Source organism: Parasteatoda tepidariorum, chromosome 12, assembly GCF_982258835.1.
Source record: "Parasteatoda tepidariorum strain Cologne lab strain chromosome 12, Ptep-v5.0, whole genome shotgun sequence".
Taxonomy (NCBI): Eukaryota; Metazoa; Arthropoda; class Arachnida; order Araneae; family Theridiidae; genus Parasteatoda; species Parasteatoda tepidariorum.
In genome coordinates this window covers 51,223,095-51,250,280 of record NC_141766.1, presented here as the reverse complement: position 1 = coordinate 51,250,280, position 27,186 = coordinate 51,223,095, and the positions used below count along the sequence as shown (strand labels likewise).

General features: G+C 28.8%; 1 protein-coding gene across 4 annotated transcripts in view; it reads left to right on the top strand.

Moving 5' to 3' along the window:
* Positions 1-27,186, top strand: part of LOC107454859 (cytotoxic granule associated RNA binding protein TIA1-like) — a 1,051,915-nt gene that overhangs the window by 197,185 nt on the left and 827,544 nt on the right. For all 4 annotated transcript variants that reach the window (XM_016073996.4, XM_071188069.2, XM_016072550.4 and 1 more), the window contains exon 3: positions 8,193-8,285. In XM_016073996.4, coding sequence (XP_015929482.1) covers positions 8,193-8,285 — 93 coding nt within the window. The remainder of the gene's footprint in view (positions 1-8,192; positions 8,286-27,186) is intronic.

Here is a 27,186-nt window from a genome sequence, read left to right as displayed (position 1 = left end):
ATAAGGTGACATAATGTGATATGATAAAAAGTGATGTAATGTGAAGAATGAATGATATAAAATAAATATATAAAATAAAAATAAAAAAGTTTTGAATGACTAGTTTTATTTGTGCAAGTTGCAAAACATTCATCTGAATTGCAAGTTAGAGAAAATATGGTGTTCTAATCAATGGAACCAAACCTTAACTCCAGGCAAGCAGGACTTCTGAGATTTATGTTTTACCTTTGTAAAACTTGTAGACGAATTCTTTATCGTGGAAAAAATATTGGAATAGGGCGTCTGAACAAGAAAAAAGTTTCATTGTCACTTCTTTGTCGTAACATACATCTTTTGCATAGAAATATGGAAAAAACACTCAACATACTTGCGTAAATGATAACTGTTCTAGTGTTGAATGTTTATTAAAATGTATGAAGCAGTTGGAGAACTATTATCAAAAAACGGTAGGAGTCAAAACGAGTCAAAAAACGGAAAAACGAGTAAAAAACGGTAAATATGGAACTTTTCCGGTTGTTTCAACCATACTTTTTTCCTCTGTGCGTGATTTTGAATAGTATTCATGCAAATGAGCATATACATATGAACTCTTAAATATTGTATTTTCAACAACATTCAGTAATTATTAAAAAAACATTCACAGTAGAATGACGGGAGTCAAATTAACTCTAAATAGTGGTTTTAGGTAAATTCAAAATCCGGCTGTTCTAGTGCTAAATGTTTATTAAAATGTATGAAGCAGTTGGAGAACTATTATCGAAATATGGATTGAACAAAATCTGTTGAAGTGTATTTAGTAGGAGCAAGTTTTAATGAGAGACATATTTACTAATTGAATACTAAACTCAGTGGCGCGACAGTCCATAGAGGGCCAAGGCCTACTGCGCCCATCTCAGTTTTCTTGACCTTGGGCTCTGGGGTGCAGGAGCAGATGTTCCGGTCAGGTGGTCAGCCGAACGCGGAACCCCGCGTTCGGGTATGACACAGGCAAATCACGAAAAATTATCTAATATTTTGTAATGTCATGGATTTCTTAACCAAAAAATGTTTCAGCGATGGTAGCTCACCAAAATTTAGTGTTTTTAAGCAAGAAATAAAATTGTATGACTGCGTGAAAGTTGTGCATCAACAATTTTCAATAATATAACAAAATAAAAGTAAAATTATGTACATTTATTGTGAATTGAATATACCAAATAAACTGAGATTGAAAGATATTTCTGTAAGATTTTAATGTAGGAAAGATGGACAAAATAAGAAGGAATCCAAATATATGCTCAAGCATGTTCTTTGGCTCACAGCAAAAGATTTATGAAACCAATAATTCTGTGTTCTACTTTGTGGCTATTTAGTGTGTCTGCTAAATCTGGAGAAGACATTGATGATTTCGGAAAAAAATATAATCTTAATTTTAAAGATGACATATATGCGCGTAAATTCATTGTTTTTCAATTAAAATATATTTTTAAATCCTTTAATCTATATCACATCAAAATATCCAATGACTCCTTTTGGTTCAAGGATTATATTATGTCTTCTTCCATGCAAATGTGTGTCTCAATAATATAGAATTTTCTATGGATGAAAGTGCTCTGCTCTGCCCCATATAGCAATCTATAAGCAAATGGTTGCCAAAAAGCATGAATAATTGAATACCCACCTGATCCGAATAACATTATGAGCATGGAATTACACAGTACCTTATCGCTAAGTTTAATAAGTTTCTGCTTTGCACTTCTGAAAATTTCTGTGCTATAGATTGAAATAGTTCCAATAGTAATAAATTTTGATTCGAATTTTAAATATGCTACTTTCCTTAAATTTAATTTCTCAGGAAATATTTTCCCAATTTTACTCAAATTGTGAATTTTTCCATGTATAATTACTTTCTCTAAAATTATGTAAAATGCTTTTCTCCCTTACAGTTTAAAGCTTTTAAGACTATTAATAAATAAAATAGTAAATAATTACTAAACGTTTCTTTGTATGAAATTATCTTCGGATAAAGGAATTTTATAATTGTGTGGAAACATTTCTAAATTCACTTAATAAGTTCTATTTCCCAGATTATAGCTAACCTTTATATTTTGGGGATCAGAAATTCGTCTGAAAAAAATATCTTTACTCAGATAAAATACTGTTTTATATCTGATTTCGTAACTTAAAATATTTTCTGCATTAGTAAATTACCATATTTGAGATCACCCTCTTAACCAATTACATTGTCTCCTTAAGCTTGAATATCCGATAATTGAATCAAAAGTTATTCAGGGTGGTCCATTAATTTTTTGCTCAGTGTATATCAACTTATATTCTGAACATAATGGGTCGTATTTTTTACCGTTGATAACGTAATGAATGAGAATGTTTCTAACATTTACAGTTAGCGTAATTTAATTTCACGTTTTTGTTCCAATGAAGCAATTAATATTCTTCAAAAAATTTTATTGAATAACTGTTTATTTTCTTACTTGCGACACAAAATATTTAGTTTAATCTATTTTTTCCTATTAAATTATTGGGACATTTGTAGTATGAATTTTATTGTTTCTTATAACATGATTTGTTTTTGATTTACAATTCAGTCAAGAAAATCTAATTAATATTTAGATATGTTTGTCTCATTCAACGTCTTTATTATTATGATGTTTTTTAAGAACATATTGCCATCTTACATTGAGAAGAAAGACTCTTTTCTGTTTAAGATAGTGTCTTTTCATATCAAATATTTTTTGAATGATGAGACTTCATTTTTGGAGGGAGTGATTTTGTATAAATCCAAGAAACAGTTTAATGTGTGACGCTTTATATTTCACTGTCATTTAAATGTTTTCGTTTTGATAAACACAGTTTATTAAAATAGTTATTTGCTTCAATTATTTTCCATTTGTTTATTAAGAGAACATCTTATTTAAGTTTTGTTTACTTAAAGTTTTTAAATTAAAAAACTTTTTGTTATGAATACAGAGCGGTCTTTCATTTCAAGGAATCTAAAGAGAGGAATCCAACAGCGCGCTTCAACATACCAGAGATTGTTCTCTTGCATAATATTCTCGTCAAATCAAATCCCAGCTAAAATAGCTTCAATGAACGACACGCCTTGAGGATGGATAAACGAAAAGATTGCACGGCGTCATATTTAGGCGACGGAATAAATACGAGGAAAGTGTTGGATGCCCACATAATAAAGTATTATATTTCATTGTTTACCCCTTAATACTGCAGCTAAAAATAACCCTAAGTATTTTAATCTTCAAAGAGTGCTTCTGAGAAAAGTTTGATCTAAAAATATATCAAGAACTATATTTAGGAATTCATTGACATAAAATGTCCCATCTTATGGATTAACTATACAATATATTAGAGTTCGGATGTATAGAACGTAAAATGAAAAAAACAAAAGCCTTTAATAACATAATGATGAGATTTTTATGTACTAGTATTCCACTGCATTAGTTCGATGGCTCAACCTTAAATGTGAAAATTAATAAGTGTAAAAGGTATTTTAAGCTACAAAATCAGTTACAAAAACGTATTTTCTCTAAATAAAATAAGATTTTTTTCAAAGTAGATTTAGATTCCTGACCCTCAAATAATGGGCCACTGTCTAGATAAGTTTATATACGAAAGATCTCTTTACATTATTTATTTATTTATTTATTTTATTTTTAAGTATTTCACTATCTCAAAGAAGTCATATTTTGAAATATTTTTTTATAATAGTTTTATGTTTGATTCTGATTAAATGTTGGATTATTCAATTTAAATTTATGGGGAATATATTAGTTTAAATTTTCTATACCTTCCAATTTTAAAAAAAATCGACAACTAATAAATTAAATAATGAAGCAAATAAATGTCACTTTTGTAACCTGAAAATATCTTTAGATAATAGAGTTTTATAATAATATGCTAAATTGCCTTGATTAGCTTAATTTTTCAGGACATAGCAAATCACACAAGAAGTGAAATTACGTATATGAACCAAACTTAAGATCTCTCTTCTGCCAGAGCTATAGGAGGCAATTTTTTAGATTGTGGCCACCCTAAAGGTTTTTAAGAAAACAAATCCAAATTTATTCAGAAAATGAATGTTTTATTTCCGAAAAAAAGGTACGTTTCGTATCTTGAAATCCTTTTCATTAAAAATTTGAAAGCATCTTTCATGCCTCTGCTGTATACTAGAAATAAACAAGGGAAAAACAACTCCGATCAACCGCCATTTTATTTAAACCATAGCAAGGTAAAAAGATGACTATTCACTTTGGTAAATGCCATAGTCACCAAGATGTTGAACTCACCAAAATAATGGTAAAATGAATAGAATGTTTTGAAAAGTTATTTTATCATGATTGTCTTGAGCAAGCCGAGAGAGATGCGGATCAACTGAAATGGAAAATTTGATTTCCCAGTCGTGGTAGCTGGAAGAAAAGCCTTGCTCCAAGAAGACTCCTCAATTCTGCTTTTAGCATGTAAAATCCATGACAGGTTTTTCATATTTTGTATCCGTTTTTTTCATTTAAGAATCGGAGTTATCAGTTCAAAAAGTACATTATTAATATGTCTTTTCAGTTCACGAAAATGTGAATCAATTTTTTTTTTATTATTATTACTTTTTGTAATATTATCTTTGAAACTCAAGTGACTTATATTTAATTGCTCGTCTCGTCAAGTCATTCCCCTGAAAATATTGCATCTCTATTTTCGCTTCTTTTTGAAAGTACTTTGTTTTCAAAAATACCCTTTTGAAGAACTGATGAGGGGGGCGTTTTAAACTTCTGATTGATTATTTTTATTTCTTAGTTTTAAAATTAATTATGAAATGTATTCGTTGTTAATTCATTCCTTGTATATAAATTTTAATTATTTAATAGCTTTTTGACTCTTATTTTTGAAAAGGTATTTTAGAAATAAAAATGTAGCTTTTGAATAAAAGGAGCTACACTTAATGAAATCGAGACAATGAAGTAAAGATCTTGCAATACACAGATATCCTATAAAGCAGTGTTCCCCAACCTTTTTATCACTGCGGACCTGTCAACGTTTGATAATTTTACCGCAGCCCGCTGGGAGGGGGGGGGACATTGATTGCTTATATTTTAGATTATTTTGATTTATTAATTTTAATTTAATTGTATTTAAACATGCCTTCAAAATAAAATACAGTTACACCAAAAAATAAATATAAAGTGATTTTAACCTATTAACATACTTAAATCAATTAGTCACGTTCGAGATATAAGACGAAGTTCCTCATTAATTCCAATGTATATTTCGCACCGCGCTTTCGTGTTTTATTTATAATATTTACAGTTATGATGATTGATTTTTTTTTTTAAATTAAAACTAATTGAAAAAGAAAATGGCTGAAGTGGTTTTCTTTTTTTAAATAAATAAAATTTTAATGGAACTATTTTTAATTTGGAGTATAAACCTAGGAATTCAAATCCTGTTTCAGTGAAATGGGTGGCCAGGTACCATTTAATCCACGGACCGGTACCGGTTCTCGGACCGGGGGTTGGGGAACTCTGCTGTTTTTCGTATCTTTCTTCAAAAAAAAAAAAGCATACTAGTTAATAGGTTAAAATAAAATGATTATCGTGGGTCTTTTGCATCTTAGGGTAAATTGCAAATGTAAAAATTCCATTTCAGTTGAAGGTAGAGAAAATACTAAGAACAAGGGTCTTGAACACACCGACCTCCATTACGACTTCCCAGTACGTTTCTGTCGCTCTGCTGTCCACGAATTTTAATTGATGTATAATACATTTATATTTTATTTATATTTTTTTAAATTATAAATTGTATAATATGATAAAAAACTTCGCGAAACAAATTCACATACTATTTTTCTTTAGAAAAAAAATCAGCTAGAAGTGTTGCAATTTTTCCTTTCAATAAATAGTGTAAACTCCTCCGATGCCTGGAATAACTAGTAATTTTACAGATTTGACTTAATTATTACTCTAAAATACTCTAGTCAATAAAATTAGTTTTAAAATTTTATTTGATTTAGTAGGTGACGAAGAATTTGAAAATATGCACATGCAAGATGTTACGCAATGGCCTTTATTAATGGATTAATTTAAGATCAAATTGTGCGCATTTTTTAATCCGTACAAAATGACTGTTTACGAGCATTAAGAGAAACTTTTTACATTATTGCAAAATAGTCTCTATTGTGATAAGAATTTAACGTGTTCTTATAGTAACTAATAATTAAATGCCGAAATATGAGTTTGTAGATTAAGTATATTAGATGAATGTTTGTATTTGAATGAAATAAATATGGATGAAGTGTCTGAATTTGAAATATAATTGAAAGAAAAAATATCAAAAGTATCTTGCTGATCTCAAAGATTTACTGTCGCTTTTACGAATTTTACACATTTTACACATTACTCATTTTACGAATCAGCAAATCATGATAGATAATTTAACATCCTTTATTTGATTTTCAAGGAAAGATTAAAATTATTTTTAATGAATGATTATAATAAATAAATGACATTTATATGACTGCATAGTAAAATTTTATTCATTTACTTTCTTAATTATTTTTAGTTCAAAATTGTATCTTCAAAATAGTAACTGAAACAAGATATAATTGGAAAACCTTACCATTTTGAAAAAAAAAACATTATAAAACCGTTTTGCAGTTCCAAAAATATAGTTTTTAGTATTTCTGTGAACGAGTAAAAAGCATATAAGCTAATTTTCTTGATATATCTCTTGAAAGTCACCCTTTCAGTAAATTAGTATCGGGTTACCAGGAAAAACACCGACATTTCAATTTTATATTTCATTTTATAACCGTTGCTGAACAGAAGACCTAATTTTATGGGTTTACGACTACTAATGTTCAACTCCGTAGCCTTGCAATTTTGAACCCAATCCAGAAGACAAGGGAACTCCAGGATCGAGTACTGGGGGAAATATACCTTCGTGGAGGACTTTTTGATGGAACTAACCCACATTTGTGTTACATGGAGAGGTTACCATGAGAACCTCCCATGGTTAGCCTGACGGCAAGAGACTCTAACTCATGATCCGTCTACCACTGAGGATATTTCCCGTCAGCGCTGTAGTTGGTGCTAGCCGGATGCGGAATTCTTGTCGACTGGGATTCGAACCCGGTTCGCCTCATTGGAAAGAGAACGCTCTATCCCCTGAGCCATCGCGGTTCGGACATTTTCACAGACACGATGCACGAAAATATTGCTTGATTCTTTCTCCGAAGAAAAACGCCAGGACTTCAATGGTTTAGAGAGCATGACCTAGAAATATTTTTTTTGTTAAATTTACTTACTACTTTTACTATATGTTTGACAATAAGAACCACAGTGAGAATTCATCACCAAATTTCTGATCAACTATTACTATATCGAACGTAAAAAGCAGCAAGTGTTTAAATACCATAAATTTCAATTTACTTACCAGAATTCTCGTTTTTTTTATTTAAGAAATGCCTTTACAGGACATGTTATTCTTGTCAGAATTTTTTTCTTCTTAGTGTTGCAGCTGTAAGCTGACAATCAAATGGTTACACCAATAAAGTTAGAAATACCTGCTCATATTTTTAAGGACTACTAAACATGAAAATCTTTTTTTCGCGATATGTACATAAAATGACCTCTCTTATTCACTGTCTCATCATTAATTCTCCCGCTTCCCATGAAATTAAAATTTGGACTCATTAAAAGATAAATATCGAAGAAATTACCCTAATTAAAAGGAAGGTAAGCAACACTTTTTTACCGAGATAGAAGCTCAAATTTAGACCATGTCTCCTTTATGGTATAACTAAAAAGAGTTTAATTTCAAATTTTTGTAATAATTAGGGTTGTTGGGTAATTGAGGGTAATTAGCATACATGATGTCATTCTTCATAACATGTTTTTAATAAGATTGCAGTTTCAAATTTGGGACATATGTTCTTCGCATGAGTTGAAAGAAAAAAAACCAAAATGTTTAATAATTTTGATAGACAAAACTTTTACCAAATTCTGAATGATTTAAAGAGTTTCTTTTCAACTCCATTTCTTGAATAATAGATATATTTGAGATGAAGTTACTGGGGTTCCTAAACACGCAAACATGCAAATCAAATGCACACAAAATAAAGTTAAGACATAAACAAAGTAAATAAGCATGTATATGATATCACGAAATATATAATTTCATATTTTTAGACCTCAACGACAATTATGCCTTGGACATCTTCCGGATCGGAAAGTGGTATAAACTATAGAACAGATTTAAGAGATCCTGTGCGGTCGCAAGAGGTATGTTACTATTTTAATTTTTCTTGGAGAATTTTCAATGAAATTTTGTTCTGGATGCTTTTTATTTTACGATTTGACAGCTATTTATCTTGAAATTTCCTGCATTATTATAAAGTTTGCATTTTTAATATTTTTTTAATTATAAGTTCTGAAAAATTTAGTCTTGAAACTTTCAAAAAGTAATATGAGATCTTAAAAGTTCCAAAGTTGCATTTCATGACTTATAATCCAATGTACAAACTACAATTTTTAAGCAATTTTCTACAATTTCTGAGGACTGTAAGGCATTCTTTTTAAAAAATATAGTCTTCTCTTTTACAATTGTTTAATTCGTTATCGTTTTGTCAAATAAAACAAAAATTTCGATTTTTCTGTCTGTTGTATACTGAATTTTTATTTATATATATTTAAATAAAATTCTAAAGTATTTATTTGGAAATGATAAATTTAATAAGTGCATTAATCTATAGTTATAAATAGGAACTTTTCTTTCAAAATGGTATATTTGAATTAAAAACTAAGCATACTCACAGAAATGAATCTGTATCTAAATTAGTTTTTACTTAATTGAATTGTCTGAATTTAGCAGGTTGACTCGTGTATATTGTATCAAATTAATTCGTATCGTCTGCATCAGATTGCCAGGCTCATCTAAATTACCATACATTGACCCAAAGCAGGAATTTCTAAAAAATATATATAGCGGGAAATTCTTTGTCAGTATCTTACGTTTTTTTTTAAAGCTTCACAAAATCTTTATGAAATCCTCCATATCTAATTTAATAAGGGTACTTCTCATTCAAGCTCTCAATACACCACAAATGACTATTGAACGAAAACAGCTAAAAAAATCCATGTGACAAGGTATACAGTTTCCTTTTTAAGTAGTTGGTTTCAGTTCAAAAAGTCTCTCTTATAATATTCCTTCGCTGTATCTTCCTATACCAACTTATAATTTCAGTTGGTAGTCATTTCATTTTCACTCATTAAAAGATATTAAAAAATTGAGACTCAATAATATTTTGTTGAAGAACTTGCTTACATTGACATCTGCTGAAAAAATATTCAACTATTACTCCGACAGAAGAAATGTATTCAAAGTCTCTTGACTTTAGTGTAAGAATTAATGGTATTTTTAGTTAGAAATTCTAAAAATCATCAAATAAATTAAAGATTTAGTGCATTTGAATTTTTGTTTCAAGTGATATTATCAAAAAACCAAAATATTCAAACATTCAAAAAAACTTTCGAGTACTTATTGGTCACATGCATATATGATTATTTAAAACAGAAATGCAGCTTTGAATACATTATAATGTGTATTCATAGAATTAACACATTAGTGTTAATGCTATGGTAAGAGGAACAGATCATGAATACATAGTGAATCGTAAAGGGAATGCAAAATATTATTTAATTGAACTTAAATAGAATTACAGAATGTGCACATCTCTCTATCTGTTGTTATTAGCAATCTCTTTTATTTAAACTATTTGAAATGCAATTATGAAACTGAATTTTGTTATAACAAAATGGAATATCTTCCCCGATACTTAATTTATTTGAACATTTTCAGAATAAGTTTTTCTTAAACAATTAGAAATATTATCACTCGTTCTGAAGCTAAACATGTTTAGAATTACAAACTAACAGTATGAAACAATATTATTTTAAATGCCGGAGAATTAATCAATATCAAAAAAAATCAGCTGATACATATACTCATTAAATCGCAAAAATGAATGTAATATTAAATATTATAACCCTAAAAAGAAACGTATAAATTTCATTTAATGCTGTATCTTACCCGACAAGAAACGATTTATATGAAAGATATAATGACATAATACAACATTCCATAAAATTGTGGACTCCAAAAGTTTCACTTTTCTTTTCTTTGTTTAAGACTCTTTTATCATTTTCTAAAGGAAAGAATTATGATTAATGAAGGAAACATTTTTATTACATCGTTATTTCTACCAGGCTAAATCCAATAAAACTTGCTTTGAAATCGAAAGCTTATTACACTTAAGTTCTGTTTTATACGCTTAAAGAGCAAAAATAAAATAAAGAACAGTAGTTTAATGAGTTTGTTAGGATTTTTTTATCACCCTAGTTTATAAATAAATCGAATTTCTTAAGTTAGGGGAGCAATGTTTTTAAGACAGTTCAGCAATAATCTTTATACTGATCACTTTCTGTGCTGTCTCATTTTGATAAGCAAAGTTCAATTTTGTTAAAGCAAAATATTGTTGTACATTTGGAATAATTTGATTTTAAATAATATGATTACAAGAATAAAATGATTATTTGAAGAAATGAAGATATAAAACCTGTTATTAATCAAATAGTTAGAAACAAAATGCAGCTTGTTATAAAAAGGTCAAATGATAGAAAAAAAATCATTCTTATAATAAACATTCAAATTGCTCACTGAATTTGTTTAAGCGCAGTATTTATTTTTTTGTTAAATTTTTGATGAATACAAACAGATGCAATTTAATATTCTATTTCATCTGTCAATTGTCATTAAAACATTTTCTAGCAATTTAGTTTGAACCGGTTTCAAAAAATTACAAATCGTAATTTTAGAAAAAAAATCGGCTTAAGAAAACAAGATTTCTTGCCGTAAAAATTAAATATTACATAATAAATCTTTCAAATGATCAACAGTTATTCAGGGTGCAATGTACACCCTGACTAACTTTCGATCTAATAATAGGATTTTCACGTTATGATATTCATACTTAATGGTTCTGGAGTCTTATCATTAATTACCTTAAATGTGCTAATTAATAAGTGAAGATTTGCGAAATAACACATTTACATAAGTAACGAAATAAAGCATTACATTAACATCTTAGAGCATCAAACCATTTATTCAGTTCAATTCATTTTTCAGTTATGCATTTTTTACAAAATGTATGGCAATAAGAGCTATAATTTCGAAAACCAGAAATCCTCGTAAACTGAAAAATTTCCAATGATACTGAAAAAATTCCATGAACTGAAATTCCATGATATGAACTGAAAAATTTCCAATTGAATGGTTAAAATATCATATATTTTGGTTTTATTAACCATAGCAATGTATTTATTTTTACCAAAAAATGTCATACATTACGGTAATTTTACCAGAATTTTCTCATCAATGCTCTTTCTCTTTATATATATATATATATATATATATATATATATATATATATATATATATATATATATATATATATATATATATATATATATACACACCCTTGTGCAAATTAATTGAAACAAACTCAATAAATTCAGAAAACTAAGAAAAAATGCTATTTTATTTAAATTTATACAAACTCAAAAATTTTTAGTACATAATATGATCTCCACGACACTTTATTAACATTTGGACACGATTCGGCATGGATTCCACAAATTTTTTACAGTCATTTATAATATTTGTGTCCTTGTACCACACATGAATTAACGCCGTGATTAGCTTCTCCATAGTTGTATAGTCCATATTTAATAGCCGATTCTTGCATATGGTCCAGAGATTCTGAATTGGGTTGATATCCGGTGAGTTCCCTGGCTATTCCAATGTCTCAATTTGATTCTCAGGCATGAATTTCTTGACAATTTTGGACGTATGGCAAGGAGCTAAATCCTGTTGAAGGATCCCTGTTCCATCAGGGTATCGTTTCTTCAACTCTGGAACAACTTTTTTACCCAGAATAGTAATGTACTGCTCAGAACGCATCATACCGTCAATAGGCTGCAAAGGTCCAACTCCATTGTAACCGAAACAACTCCAAAACATCTTCTTTAAAAAACACGAAAAAAAAAGTTTGTTTCAATTAATTTGCACAAGGGTGTATATATATATATATATATTCAACGACGGATTGGATTTGAATATGGGGTGTTAGTCGCAATCTGTAAAATAAGATCATAATCGTTTAGACAAGAAAGAGGAAGTCTCTTATTGTTAAATATAACTTTTTGTGTGTTTCACTATATCTCGAAAACCTAAGAAGCGATTTAAAAATGTCTTGCACACAGTTATGAAATTTGTTTATTTAAGGAAAATTCGGCATAAAGTAATTTTTTATAATTAGTTATCATTTCATTTAATGAAAGTCGAAAGTCGACAGTAGAGGATTGTATTTTAAATGATTCAATGGAAAAGTTGCACAAAAAAGATAAAAAGGTTCTCTGGAATTTTGACAATAAGAATTTTTAAACTTAAATAACTCAGAAACATTTACATTTAAAAAAAAACTACCCTATCGAATAGTTCAAATTTTTTAAATTGACATTTAAAATTATATAGTTTGAAATGAAGTGAAAATGGACATATCGCTGGTTCAAAACTAAAAGGACACATCTAAAAACATATTATGCTTGCAGATGTGTCGTTTTAGTTTTGAACCAGCGATATTTGTTGCTATATAAACATTTTCCAACCCTTATTTAACAAAATAGTAATTCATTATTAAAATGTATGTTTTACTTTGAATTATACTTGAATAAATGGGCTTTATTATTGGGTGCAAAAATATTTAATTCGTTAAGTATAATACGCATAAAAGAGAAATTAACATTAAAATGTACACATTTTCGACCTCTCTCTTAAGAAATTGACATACTATTTTCCAGGTAACGGCCACCACCCATAACTTGAGAGTTAAAAATCTAAATATTTCAAAACATTGGTATGTTTTTCGATAAAAGTACGTTTTTGCGTCGTATTCCGCAACTTATTTAATAGTTAACGTTAGCTCCTAACTACCAAGCATATATCAGCACCCTTTTTGAGTCATTAACTTTGACATTTAGTTTTCCAATAATTTGGGCAAAAATTACTTAGGGTGATATTTTTTTATTTCTGGTTTTGCTCATTGTACGCCTTCTCCTGTTTTTCTTCTACTTTTATTTCAAGGGGTTCAATATGATGATTCTTAATGCTCTAAGTCTAGCTAAATTGGTATAAAAATTCCAAGCTGTGAAAACTCATTTTTTATTTACTTGTTTTTACTTAACAAGGAAAGATATCGCCAAAAAGCATAACAGTATCATAATGCTGACAAACAATTTATTTTTCAAAAAAAGTCACAAATTTATTCGAGTTTCTACTAACATAGTTGAGATAATTCAACAATCTTGCTATAAAACTTCTCTTAGCAAATGCCAAGAGAGTTATTCGATTGGATTTGCACAGATCTTTTCAAATTTTGCAGTGCAACGATATTTTTTTCAAAAATGATGCTCCTGTATTTGTCCACAAATTACTTTCCTAAACAAGTCTTCTCAGCTGTAACTTACTTAAAAGTGCATATATATATATATATATATATATATATATATATATATATATATATATATATATATATATATATATATATATATATATATATATATATATATATATATATATATATCATTATATATATATATATATACATATATATATATACATGTATATATATATATATATATATATACATAATATATCACATAGAATCTTTTTATAGGGTTTCGTTTATCTAATTTTTAATTAATTAAATTGCGAGATAAGTGCATGAAACTACTAAATTGAGTTAGTAACCTGATTATTTAACCCAATTTAAGAATAATTGTTCGTAAAAGTTCACTTAAACAATAATAAGCAAATTTGAATAGAAATGAAATTTTATTGCAGAAAATATGGAGGTAAAATAAAATAAAACATATATCTTCTCTGACAATTTATAAAATTGAAGATTTACGCTGAAGACGTTTCTTCATGTGTTTGTTTTGATTCATATTTTTATTTATCCGCATTAATATTCTTTATCAGAATTTGTGTAATTATTCAATTACGATAATTTAACAGCATGTCAGCTAATTCTTTTAATAATGATTTTATACACCATTTCATGAAATACGCAAAATTTTATTTTAATTTCAGATTTTAATAAAAAAGAGTAATTAGCTAATTGTTATAAATTTCTATTCCTCTCTATTAAAATGTTTAATGGATTTTAAAACTGAAAAATATAAAATAAAGTACACGGAAAAATTAAAAAATTATTAACCTTATTTTTCGCTTGTAAATCAAATCTAATTTTTCGGATACATAAGTTTCGGATACATAAGTATGTTTTATTTAAACATTTTTGTTTGATTGAGTGGACCATATATTGGTTGGAGGTCTTTTAGGAAGTAAAAACAATATAATACTAAATATGATATTTTTCCTTACTTTTTTTCTGGGATTATAAATATGAAAAAACCGTTATGTAATTGTAATTGCTCGTTATTGTTAAACCCTTTTCTGGTTGTTTTATTTTTGATAGTAAGAATTTCTATATTTATAGCAATTTGAACATCCGAATAACAACTTTAAGTAACTTTTTCATTTTTATTTGGTTAACAAAAATAATCCAGAGTTAATTTTATTTTTAAATTTATTTTCCTGAATTCTTTTAAATTAGAATTTGCTTTGGTTTTTGCAATCAACCTTTACTATCCTGGGTAGATAGCAAATAGATGATACTTTCTCAAATTAATCTAAAAGTAAATATGATTATTGTAATTATCCTAAAAATTGTCAGACTTATTAAGCATTGCTAGATATTTTTCCCGTTTTGCCTGATAGGTAGCTAAATGATATCGAGGGTTTTCAAAGAGAAATATATTTCAATTAAATTATGGCATAAACAATGAAGAAACATTACATTGATCATAAATTACAAATTTTTTACTTTTTTGCCTATTTATGATGAGTTATCTAATATTATTACGTGCTGATTGTTAAAATCAACTTTAATTCATTTATTAGGCGACCGATTATTTTTTCCTTTTATTTATCAAATTTGGAATAGTATTCTTAAATTTTAAACAATGAAATATATAATTACCTTTCAATTTTATCATATATACATTTTTATAACCATTTAAGTGTATTATCTCGAAGTTGAGCTAATTGTTTTATCAAAAAAAAGGAATTATTTAAAAAATCTCATGTTCAATTCTTAGTCCGTAAGTCCAAATGATTAGTTACGCATCAACACTGGTTTAAGTTTAGTTGTTCAGAGTAAACTTCGATATCTAATTAACACATTTTTAAGCTATAGATTTAATTTGATTTCGAAAATCTTAAAATTAATTTAAAATAAATTAAAATTATTATAAATACTTACTTATTGCTAGGACTGAATGAGTGACTAATGAAAAGATATACGCTTTTTTAAGTAAATAACATAATTTAACTTTTCAACTAAGCACAGTGAATTCTCAAACGCATAAATGTCCTGTTATTCGAAAGACAAGCATTTTTGTATAAATATGTTTTTCACTTCATATACACCGTATATATATATATATATATATATATATATATATATAAATACCGAAAGAAAATCCATTGCCTTAGCACAAAGTTTGCGCTTAGCCTAAAGCTATCAAAAGAGAAGTAACGTTCATTCTTTGGACTATTTTTAAATGTTTTTCTTCAAACCCTATACAACAATGTCAATACCCTTGGGGTAGTCTGACGCCAACAGGAAGGCTTAAATCACCTGAAAAAAAAGTAAAAAAAGGAATTCGACCCTATCTTAAGAGTGAAAAAAGGAAAAAGGAAAAGAAAAACAGAATACTCAGATAACAATTCACAAGCAGAGGTTTTCCGATGGTAGAAATGTTTTGATGATAAATAATACAAATATCTTACCCTTGAATTCTATGGCTCTCAAAAGGGTATTAGAAAACTCAGCTTCAGGTTTCAAACAATGCTATTGCCCCATTCATCGCTTTCTTTGTCATTTACAGCCACGAGTCTGCAAAATATTTTGAGGAATTTTGATTTTAAAAAAAGTAAACGAATATTCTTAGTAAGAGTTTCTTTCATTTTAAAAAAAAGACGAAAAAATTTATTATGTTTTGCAAAAATTTACTATCATCCAAGGAAAAAAAAAATACTTGCAAAAATAAAGAAATTTGAAGTCACATTGAAAAACATATAGGTTGATCTCCCTCATCCTATACTTTCAACGAATTGAAGTATGGTTAAATTTGGACGTGTTTGTAGAAAACTCTTAATTATTATTCAATATGCTAAGCTACAAATGCTGCAAGCTAGCTGCATCAGCAATGCAGCCAGCAAGATGCATATTTTGATTAGTATGGAATTGATTTTGAATAGTACGCCGCAATGACGAGAATGTATCAAAGAAATAAAATTATTTACAAGCGTTCTGCAAGCCTCTCAGTGCCACAATCGAATATTTATGAGGCAGAACCGAAAAGTTATGACGTATATGGAAGATTTTAATTGTACTGGGCACCAAAGCAGATTTGCGTGTTAAAATCAGAGCCATGATAGGTCAAATTTATTGAGACATAATTCTGGAATAACATATATGTTCGTTTAGGTTTGCCATGGCGGAGAATTCGTGTTTATGTATGACAACACTCGTCCTCAAAGAGAGAAACGCATGATCTGTTTTAAGTCAGGCGAGAATGATCAGCATTCTCACCTGACTTGAAACAGATCATGTGTTGGGGATGGTTGGTTGATGAGTTGCATGCAATAAGAGGGCTGAGGGTTTATGAGTTGGTTGATGAGTAGATGGTGTACATCAAATATTTATAACAACCAATGAGGCGAACAATATTTTTACTTCATTTTGATTTAAAATTAAAAAGAGAGGTTTCCGGAGAGAGTATGCGCAATTGAGAGGAAAAAAATGAGCGTGACTCTTTCAAAATTTATTCTATGCAGAGTGTTTTAGAATATCTTTCGCTATATATTTTTTGAATTTTTTTAAAATATATTTTTAAAAAATGAAATTAAAATTCATTGTCATTAAGAATCGCAATTTGTTAGTTAAGTGATTAAAACCTTCACAAATTCTGACAAAAAAAGCAAAATGGGTATTAAAAATAATTAGAAATTCTTAATTTGCTTACTGAGCCTCTCATTAGTATCTTTAATAGTAAAAGTTTTGAAATCATATCTATTCTTTACATCAAAAATATTAATTTAGGCGAATTAAGGTCCTTTTTTTCATCTCTTATCTCATTATCTTTTTTTCATCTTCAAAAATATATTACGAATGGCAAATACAAAAATCTTAGTATAATGCATGTGAGAAATCGAAAAATTTAACAAAAGTGGTTTTAGTATTAAATCTGGATACTTTTTAGAAAAGTATTTTAAAGCTGCAAAAAAAGAACAATTCCAAGAGCTTGATAATAAATTTAACAGTATTTTTTTTTAAATACGTTCAGCATCATTATAGAAAATAAATGTTAATTAGAAATATATTTAATACAAACGATATTTCAAAGGGAAAAAATCCATTATCCTATGCTTGTGGTACATTAAAAATAGAATTGGATAAAACATTATAAATCTTGTTTGAAAGTTATCATGAAATGTCTTCGACTTACTGTCGAATTATTTCCATTGTAAAAAAGCTGCTGTAAAGGATAAATAGTTCCGTCTAAATAATTTCCAGAATCTAAATAAATTTATTAGTTTCGTTGACATGTAGATATTTCTAACTTGATAAAATAAAAGAAATTATTTTAAGAGATATTTATAATTTGTATAATTTTGAATAATAATAACAAAAATTTTAGAATCGGAAATTTAGTGAGACAGAAAGGACGAAAAAAATTCCATAATAAATCAATCGTATTATATTAATATGTAAGCGATTGATAAAGTAGTAGATTTCTCATTAATAGAAACAGATATTTTAAGAACAAGAGTGGTCAAACCAAAAGTCAGTTAAAAATTTATTATTAATAAATAAACGCAAGTAATGATAAATTTTAACGCTTTTTCGACATAAGTACTGCTAAAAGTCATGCTAATGGGTAACTAATTAGCCACTTTAAAATTTGGTGAGACAAAAAGACCAAAAAAATCCCATAACAAATGAATCAATCTAATAACGTATTATGTAAACAATAGAGAGGAAGATACAAAACAGATTTGCGGATGTTGTGACAGCGAAATAATAATTTGTTGCGTATTGGAATTATAGGTTATGTTTGTAGAAAAAAGAAACAATAATTAAGAATGATTACAGATTTCTGAAATAAATGAAATAAAAAGCTAAGAAGTCGTTATATATGGGGAAAAATTTGAGTCGTGCATAAATAGAGTAGATATTAAAGAGTAGTTTGAGAAAACGATGAAGAATATGAAAAAATAAATGACTACTTGTAGAAACAGTATTGCTGCATAAGTTTTAAATTGATTCCATTCATTTATTTCTGTTGAAATTATTTCGATGTCAAACTTTTGTGGTTACACGAGAAAAAAATATTGTTCTCATATATGGTTGACGCTGATTTCTTTTCTTACAAAAGGAATATTTATTTATAAAAACAAATATCGGACAGAACATTTTACGAATTCTGTAATATTCAAATATAACATAATTTGTGCCTGACTCTGGAATTTTAACATGAATTTATATTTCATTCAAATTCTCAGTCTCCCAATTTGAATTTCAAATGAGCGAATGTTTAAATTTCATCAGTTGTCTTTTTCAATGCATTCGGCATCAGAAGTCCTCTTATTGCAACTGCAGTGTCCATAATCAATAACTTTCTCTTAAATTCCTTTGTTTGCAATGACAGTAAAAGGATGAACTTTTTATCTTCAGGAATTATTATATAACATTTACTTTAAAGAAACATCTGTAATGCCTGCTTCTTTCTAATAATAAAAAAAACTTGATTTTTGAAAGAATGAGCCAGCTTATAGTTTTGTTTGGCTAATCGTTACAGCTTATATGATTGATTTTTATCTTGTCATTTTCCAAAGACTTAAAAATGATTCGTTATTCTTTCTGAAATTGGGGAAATTTTGTCTTGGAAACTAAGTAAATTAGTTTTTTTTTTCTTTTCAAATTTTGAAGTGTTAAGGCACCCCATTCTTTCTGCCCGTTCCTTTGTCATTTCATCGAATTTTCATGAAAAATGTGTCTTAATCGCTATTTATCGAACTCAACTGGGCAGCCAGAACGAGATTAATCTTTCAGTTCAAAATGTTCATTTTGAAATTTTGCTAACTAACCTTAAGCGGTATTTTCAGTTACTGTAACCTCTCCATAATCATTACAAAACTCATGAGCAGCTTTGTGGTCTCAGAACCTTGATTAAAAACAGAAGATATGGAGGCAGGAACTTACTTGCCAATATAATAATTTAAAATCCTTTGTATAGTATTTCAACAAATAAAAATATCTTGAATCTTGTGTGATTTTATTAAATCAAAAATAGCTTTGAAATTTTGCTAACTAACCTTAAGCGGTATTTTCAGTTACTGTAACCTCTCCATAATCATTACATAACTCATGAGCAGCTTTGTGGTCTCAGAACCTTGATTAAAAACAGAAGATATGGAGGCAGGAACTTAGTTGCCAATATAATAATTTAAAATCCTTTGTATAGTATTTCAACAAATAAAAATATCTTGAATCTTGTGTGATTTTATTAAATCAAAAATAGCTTTGAAATTTTGCTAACTAACCTTAAGCGGTATTTTCAGTTACTGTAACCTCTCCATAATCATTACAAAACTCATGAGCAGCTTTGTGGTCTCAGAACCTTGATTAAAAACAAAAGATATGGGGGCAGGAACTTAGTTGCCAATATAATAATTTAAAATCCTTTGCATAGTATTTCAACAAATTAAAATATCTTGAATCTTGTGTGATTTTATTCAATCAAAAATAGCTTTTCAAATACTACAATTTGCTTGCATTTATTATTTTTAAATATTTTATTATCTCTTATAACCGGCATTGTACGGTCGACCCGATCCTTGAGATATGTGGGTACTGCAAATAAACAAATATCTTTGGATAATTAATGAATTTGGATAATTAATTTGGATAATAAATTGTCTAAAAAATTGTTTTGATTTGTTACACAGCTAAATGATGAAAATTATATTAGCACAACTTATTACATAATAATTTAACACAATTTATTTTTAAATTTTTAATTTGTCTTATGTTCGTTGCAAAGAAATGAACAAATTGTGACAAATATTGTTTGGAACTAATTGCTTACCAGTATGCACCCATGTAACAATTATTTTTATCACCAGCAAGTTTTGGTGCATTTTGATTGGTGCCAATTTCATGATGTCCTAGTATGGAATCAAATATTGCAATGCAACCCTATAAAATTAGAATTTAATCAGTGTTACTTATGCTTTATCAATACAAAATTTCATTTTATAAGTTAAACAGACCTATACGAAACTTTATCTTCTAAGCAACAGTTTTGCCACCTGCATCTACAAGCACATTTTTAGCCGAAAAATAGCGAAGGCCGATACGAAATCTGAGCCCCACTGCAACAGTTTCAATAACAGTAGGATGCAGCCTTTTAATCTTATACTTAACAAATATTTACCGGCAGTAAAACTCAACCTTGAAAAAATTAGTGTAGGTTAAATTATCGAAAATAATGATAAAAATATGCAAATATAGGTACATCTAATCATTACCACTAGGTTGATTGATGATGATTTGTTCATTTACGTCGCACTAGAGCTGCGCAATGGGCTACTGGCGACTGTCTGGGAAGCATCCCTGAGGATGATCCGAAGACATGCAATCACAATTTTGATCCTCTGCAAAGGGGATGGCACCTCCGCTTCGGTAGCCCAACGCGAAGTCGAGCACTTTACGGTAGAACAGTTTAACGAAGACCAATACCGCACACCCTCGGTCCCTACGCAGACAGATCCAAGTGGTCACCCACCCGCACACTGACCGCAGTCAGTGATGCTTGACTTCGGTGATCTGCTGGGAACCGTGTCTTAACGACCAGTCCACTGCGGGACCATTACCACTAGGAAACATACTTTTTACTGTTCAGCATAAAATTATGAAATGAAGTAAGAAAATCCACCAAAATATAGATGTATAAAAATTCACCTGAATCTCATATCTCAAGAAAATTTAATCACAAGTCTCGAAACTTGGCTTCCATACACATAAATTTTACTTAAAATTTTATAACAGTCATTGAACAGCCGACCCAATCCTGGATCAAGTATTGGGAGAATTTTGCCTTCGTGGAGGACTTTTTGATGGAACTCACGCGCATTTGCATTACATGGAGAGGAAGACCACGAGAACCTCCCACGGGTAGCCTGATGGTAAGGGGACTCTAACCCATGATCCGTCTACCACTGAGGATATTTCACGTCAGCACTGTGGTCGGTGCAAGTCGGATGCGGAATTCGTATCGACCAGCCATCTCTGGGATCGAACCACGGTTCACCTCAAATCAACAATATAAAAATACCAATCTTCGCATCAAAATGCATTTATAAAATGCAATAACAATGACCCAAGCACTATAATCCACACACAAACAAACAATTAACTCCACAGAAGTTTCATTCTTGAAACGAAATTCTAAACTCTTAAATTTCAAAGAAAATTTTATTTATCTAACTAACACTTCAATAAATCTTTCTTTACACCACTGATTAATTCCTCTTACACACAGTAATAGATCTACGGTTAACATTATACGGCCCATTGTGCAGCTCTAGTGCTACGTAAATGAACTTACACAACAATAACAACAGTTAACATTATCATAATTTCGATTACATCATTATCCACTCCGAGGATTGCTACCTGCAACTTTCTGTTTATAATTCCTACAACATGCTTTCAACTTGAAAGCAGATTATTATCACTTATCGCCCAACTTAACAAGATTTTTTTTCTTTGATATCGAGGGTGTACTGTTAATAAGCTGTTTTTTTTTAATTTCTATAAATTATTATAATTTTTTAGAGCTCTTAAGACACAGTTGTACGTTAATTAAATAAATAAATAAATGATATTCACTGAATGAAAAATATTATTTTTTTGAAAGTCAAAAATGTTTCAAAAATTTTTATCATCCTTCGCAATAAAATCCAATGGACAGATTTTCTTATCGATACCATCACCAAAAATGTATCAGCACACGAGAAACAAAGCTCATTATTAGGAGAGAAGCAAACAATTAATAATGTTAAGATTTTTCAGTTAATCGTTCGCATATCAAATTAACAAAAGAGAATTAGCAATTCTTACTGGCTCGAAGCAGGTTTGTCTAAACTACCTACAGAGCATATTACGCTGGCAGGCATAAAAAAGTATATAATAGCTTGTAAGGTGTATACTTCTTCATGCTATTTAAGTTGCTTAAACAGCTAATGAGCTTGAGATGCCTGTATATAGCTTATCATGCTATTGCGATGTATGCTAGCTAAATAGTATATGATACTGGCAAGCATGAAAAAGCATATAATATCATGAAAATCTAGCAATACATAACAAAAACTAGCATAATTTTGTTGCTGGTACCAGCATGAATTTTGAGTTAAGTATTCTGAGCTTACGAGTATCAATGTTGGCCTTGTAATTTTGAATCCAGAAAACAAAGAAACTTTTGGAACTCTTGGAACGGGTTACTCTTGGGTTTTGGGACAAACTAGCCTTTATGAAGAACTTTCTGATGCCCCATTTGCATTACATGGAAAGGAAGACCATGAAAAACTTTCATGGTTAATCAGATGGCAGAGGATTCTGATCCATGATCTGTCTACCACTGAGGATATTTTATATTAGCAACGGTGGTCATTGCGAGGAGGGAGAAAAATTAATATCAAACAACTACCACAAGGATTCGAACCTTTGTTACCTCATTTGGAGGCGAACGATCTATCTCCTTCTCCATCACGACTCATTTCTTATGGCCATTGTTGAAAAGCCGACACAAATTTATGGGTTTACGACTACTAATGTTCAACTCCGTAGTAGCCTTGTAGTTTTGAACCCAATTCAGAAAACAAGGGAACTCCTGGATCGAGTATTGAGAAATTTGTCTTCATGGAGGACTTTTTGATGGAGCTAACCCGCATTTGCATATACACTTAATGTAATGTGACAATTTTATTTCTAATTTTATTTAAGCCTTCAATTTTTTCTTTAAACGTTATTCCTCTTTTTTTATTTTAGCAATCTTTTTTAACTTTCTTGTTGACCTTTCTCACGGTTGTTGCGGTCATCGCACTTCCTGTGGGGAAAGTCAACCAACCCCTCTACTCACGCCTTTCTTTTTCTTCCTTTAATTTTAGGGGGGCTAACTAACCAATCTCTTTACTTTAAATTTCAAACTCTCCGCCTCTTTAAATTTAATTGGTCGTAGTTTTTCTGGTCTACCCCAGTTAAGGATTTTTTTAAGTCACTTGGGGGAGATTCTCTATTGGTTTTTCCTTTTTGCTGGTTCCTTTTTTTCCGAGATGCGGACTTCGGTCCGTATCGAGGGATTTCTTTTTATTTTTTTTCTTAACCTTTATCTTAAATTAAATCCATATCTCTAATCAAATTCTGTAAATTTAAAATCAAAATTTTATACCTTTAAATTTCTTTAACATAAGAAAAACCTTCTCGAATTGAAGCTTTCTTTCCATATTTATTTTAACCTCTAAATTACTCGTTCTTTTATAATTAACATTTATCTATAACGCCTTCTGTGTTTTAATTCTCCCGTCACCCATTTCAATAAAATGCCTTTCTTGTGTTGGTAGATGTGGTGAAAGATGTATGTTCTAAATAAAATGACATGTCAATAATTTAATCTTGTGCTGGAGAATTTATTTGCCTCTATTTTCATGATTTATCATGTCCTGTGTGTACAGGGTGAGTACCTTTCAATTATTGTTATGGGCATGCATATATGTGAATTCATTAGTTTTTCTTATTGGAAACATCAGCTTACTGTATTAAATCATATATTGTTTGGATATAGCATGACTTTATCGTATTTACCATTAATCTTTAATTTTCTTAGTTTTCACCCTTATTCTAAATTTGGTGATACCAAATCATCCAATTTGTTCAAACCTCACACTTTGTGACCCTTTGAACCTATTGGGTTATTGTTATCCCACATTAGCATTGTACTACCACTTTCCTTAACGATCACATTCCCCTTCAATTTAATTAATTTACCTTTTATACATTTCGGCCTTAATTATATTTATTATGACATTTCAATCATCTTACTATTTTTAATCATGACTATATCCAATTACTAGTACATATACCAAATATTTCAATCTATTAGTTATAATTACATAAACAAATTTACTTTACCTTATACGCACCAAATTATTTTTATTTAACTCTTACAAATGGTGCCGTATATTTTTGTTGTGAGGTCCTAGGTTTTATTATGGTGTAATGAATTAAATGAAACAATACGTTTGTTCTTATTTGAATTTTTCTCTATGTGTTTTGCTATTTGATTTGGTAGTGATAAAATTGATATATATATTTATAAGAATGTCATAAAATATTCTCAAAGTGTTTATTGAACTATATCTAACTGTGTATCTAACTATTTAAATAGGCATATTAATATAATATTACAAAAGTGATTTATTTTGTATTTATGTTTAACCTAAAAAAAAAAAAAATAGGTATACATAAAAAAAAAAATATATATTTTAGCTCCTATCAACTGTAATGTATATTATTTAATAGTGCTAATTTTACAAAACAAGGTGCTTTGGCTATAATCTTTTTTTGCACAATCTAATAAGTTATGTATTTTGTTCTATTATTCTACATTAAATATATTTAATTTTGAACTAAATTAATCAAAGTTTCCATATTGATGGACTGAGTCCCAATTTTTATAAATTTTGTTGTATGCTGGCCATACAAAACTGAAAAGACGTCTTCAGTAAGTTTTCAAAATTGCTACTTTACCCATCATTTGGATCTTTCATTGGAATGGTTCAAAGTTTTTTTTTCAAACTATTCTAATTGTTTTCCTATCTCAACGTAAATTTGTTTTTTTTAGATAAAAAAAAGAAATAAAATAAAATAATTATAAATAAAAATACTTACCATAATTGTATTTATACGTGGCTTTGTGTATTTTACGAATTAAAAAAAAATTTCATGTTTAGGTTATTTTGGTTCTACTATCTACTGGCTAAACTCTTCTTTTGGTCAATTTTTCTTAGTTTTTTTTTTGCAATTTTTTATTATTATTTCTCAATTATCTGTGAATCAATGTTTTGATATAAGATTTGGCAGGCTTATTTGATTGGTTTTGTTTCCTTTTCCCTAATGGTGTATCTGATAATTTAGTGTTTATTTGAATTATTACAAAAAAAAAAAAAAAAAATTATTTGGGATAGTGATTTTCCTGAATCGTGTCTGGTAATACAGATGCCTCAAAAATTTATTTGGGATTACTTTATTTATATAATTGGGATAAAATATGTCCTGATTGCTCTGGGTAATACCTGAGCTCAACGATTTTTCGGGAATGATATTTTTTTTAAGAGGTTCTTTTTGATGTTAACGTTGGTTAATAGGATAGTATAAATGAAGTACATTGCGTCATTGCAAAAGCCCAGGTTCAAACCCTGGTCCACTGTTAATTAAGGTTTTATTCATTAAGGAATTTTCTTCTTACTTTTTACTTTTTTTTGCTGGTTAATTAAGCCAGAAATTTTTTTTTGAATTCTCCCTGGTCAAAATAGAACCAGAAGTTAATTTTTATTTTCCTGATCAAAAATGAATCAGAAGGTTATTCCTGGTCAAAGAAACCAGATGATAAATTATGATTTCCTGGTTAAAGAAACCAGATGATATAAAAAAAAAAAAAATAATAATGATTCAAGTGAATTATTAAATAAATTGAATTGTGTTGATGCTCTATGGAAAAAATCTTCTGCGTAACCTGTTGAATAATTTAAATATACTTACAAATGTAAATGATTTTAATAATTTACCTTCATTATTTTAGAATAAATAATAATTAAGTACCTTTTGAGGTAAAACAATTATTTTTTTGCTTTGTTTAAGAACATTCCTTCATTTGTTAAGTGTATTTAAAAAAAATTTTTTAATTATATGAATATTTTCTTTCGTAAAACAATTTTGTTTGTTACCATCATATTTTTTTTAAAATTGTTATAATAGTACGTTATTTACAAAATCTTTTATAATTAACGATGCTTTAATTATTTAATGACTATTTGTATAAATGAGTAAATATACAAAAGAGGTCACATGTTGAACTATAAAAAAAAAATAAAATAAGAAATAAAATAATAATTATACAAGATTCTTTGTATACATTTTCCTACTCAATTAATATATAAATTGTGTAAACTAAATCTTTAAATGCATCATTAAATTTATATAATAATAATAATCTCAAATTTAATAAATTAATGTCACTACCAATCATTTTTTTTAACTGTGTTTATCATGAATTTTGCGAATTCTTTGTAAATGTGATTGCTATGAATAATATTTAATGTACTTGACCATACACTCTGTCTCTTAAACAATTTAGTTAATCTACTTTCAAATCAATTTCTTATCTTCAATTTTATGTTGTACAGAATTTAAGGTACTTGATATTTCATAATTTTTTTTGTTTGTTTGATCACAATCAATATTTTTATATTTTGCATAAATTGCAATAATTTAATGAATGTATTTTTATAATTTATCACTTTATCGCAATTACTGATCTTGATACAAAGGTTCTCTTGTTAAGCATTTATGTGTTAAATGGACAATTTCCTATTTTATTCCTCATCATTCCATGCTCTGAGAATTTCAAGAAGAAGAATCTCCCCTCTAAATGAATAACTTTTGAACCCCCACTTTCAAGTCCCGTTTTGTTGAACTCAACACGTATCTAAGTGTTCAAGGACACTGTCCCTTACGATAAGGTCATGGGGTGAAAGAAAAATCACTGTACATTTAAATTCCCACACTGCATGAATTTCACCACTTGCCCTGGAGTGCATAGACGGATTTTTATTGCATCTTTGACAGGATGTTGCAGGGATCCTAGTCGATTCCTG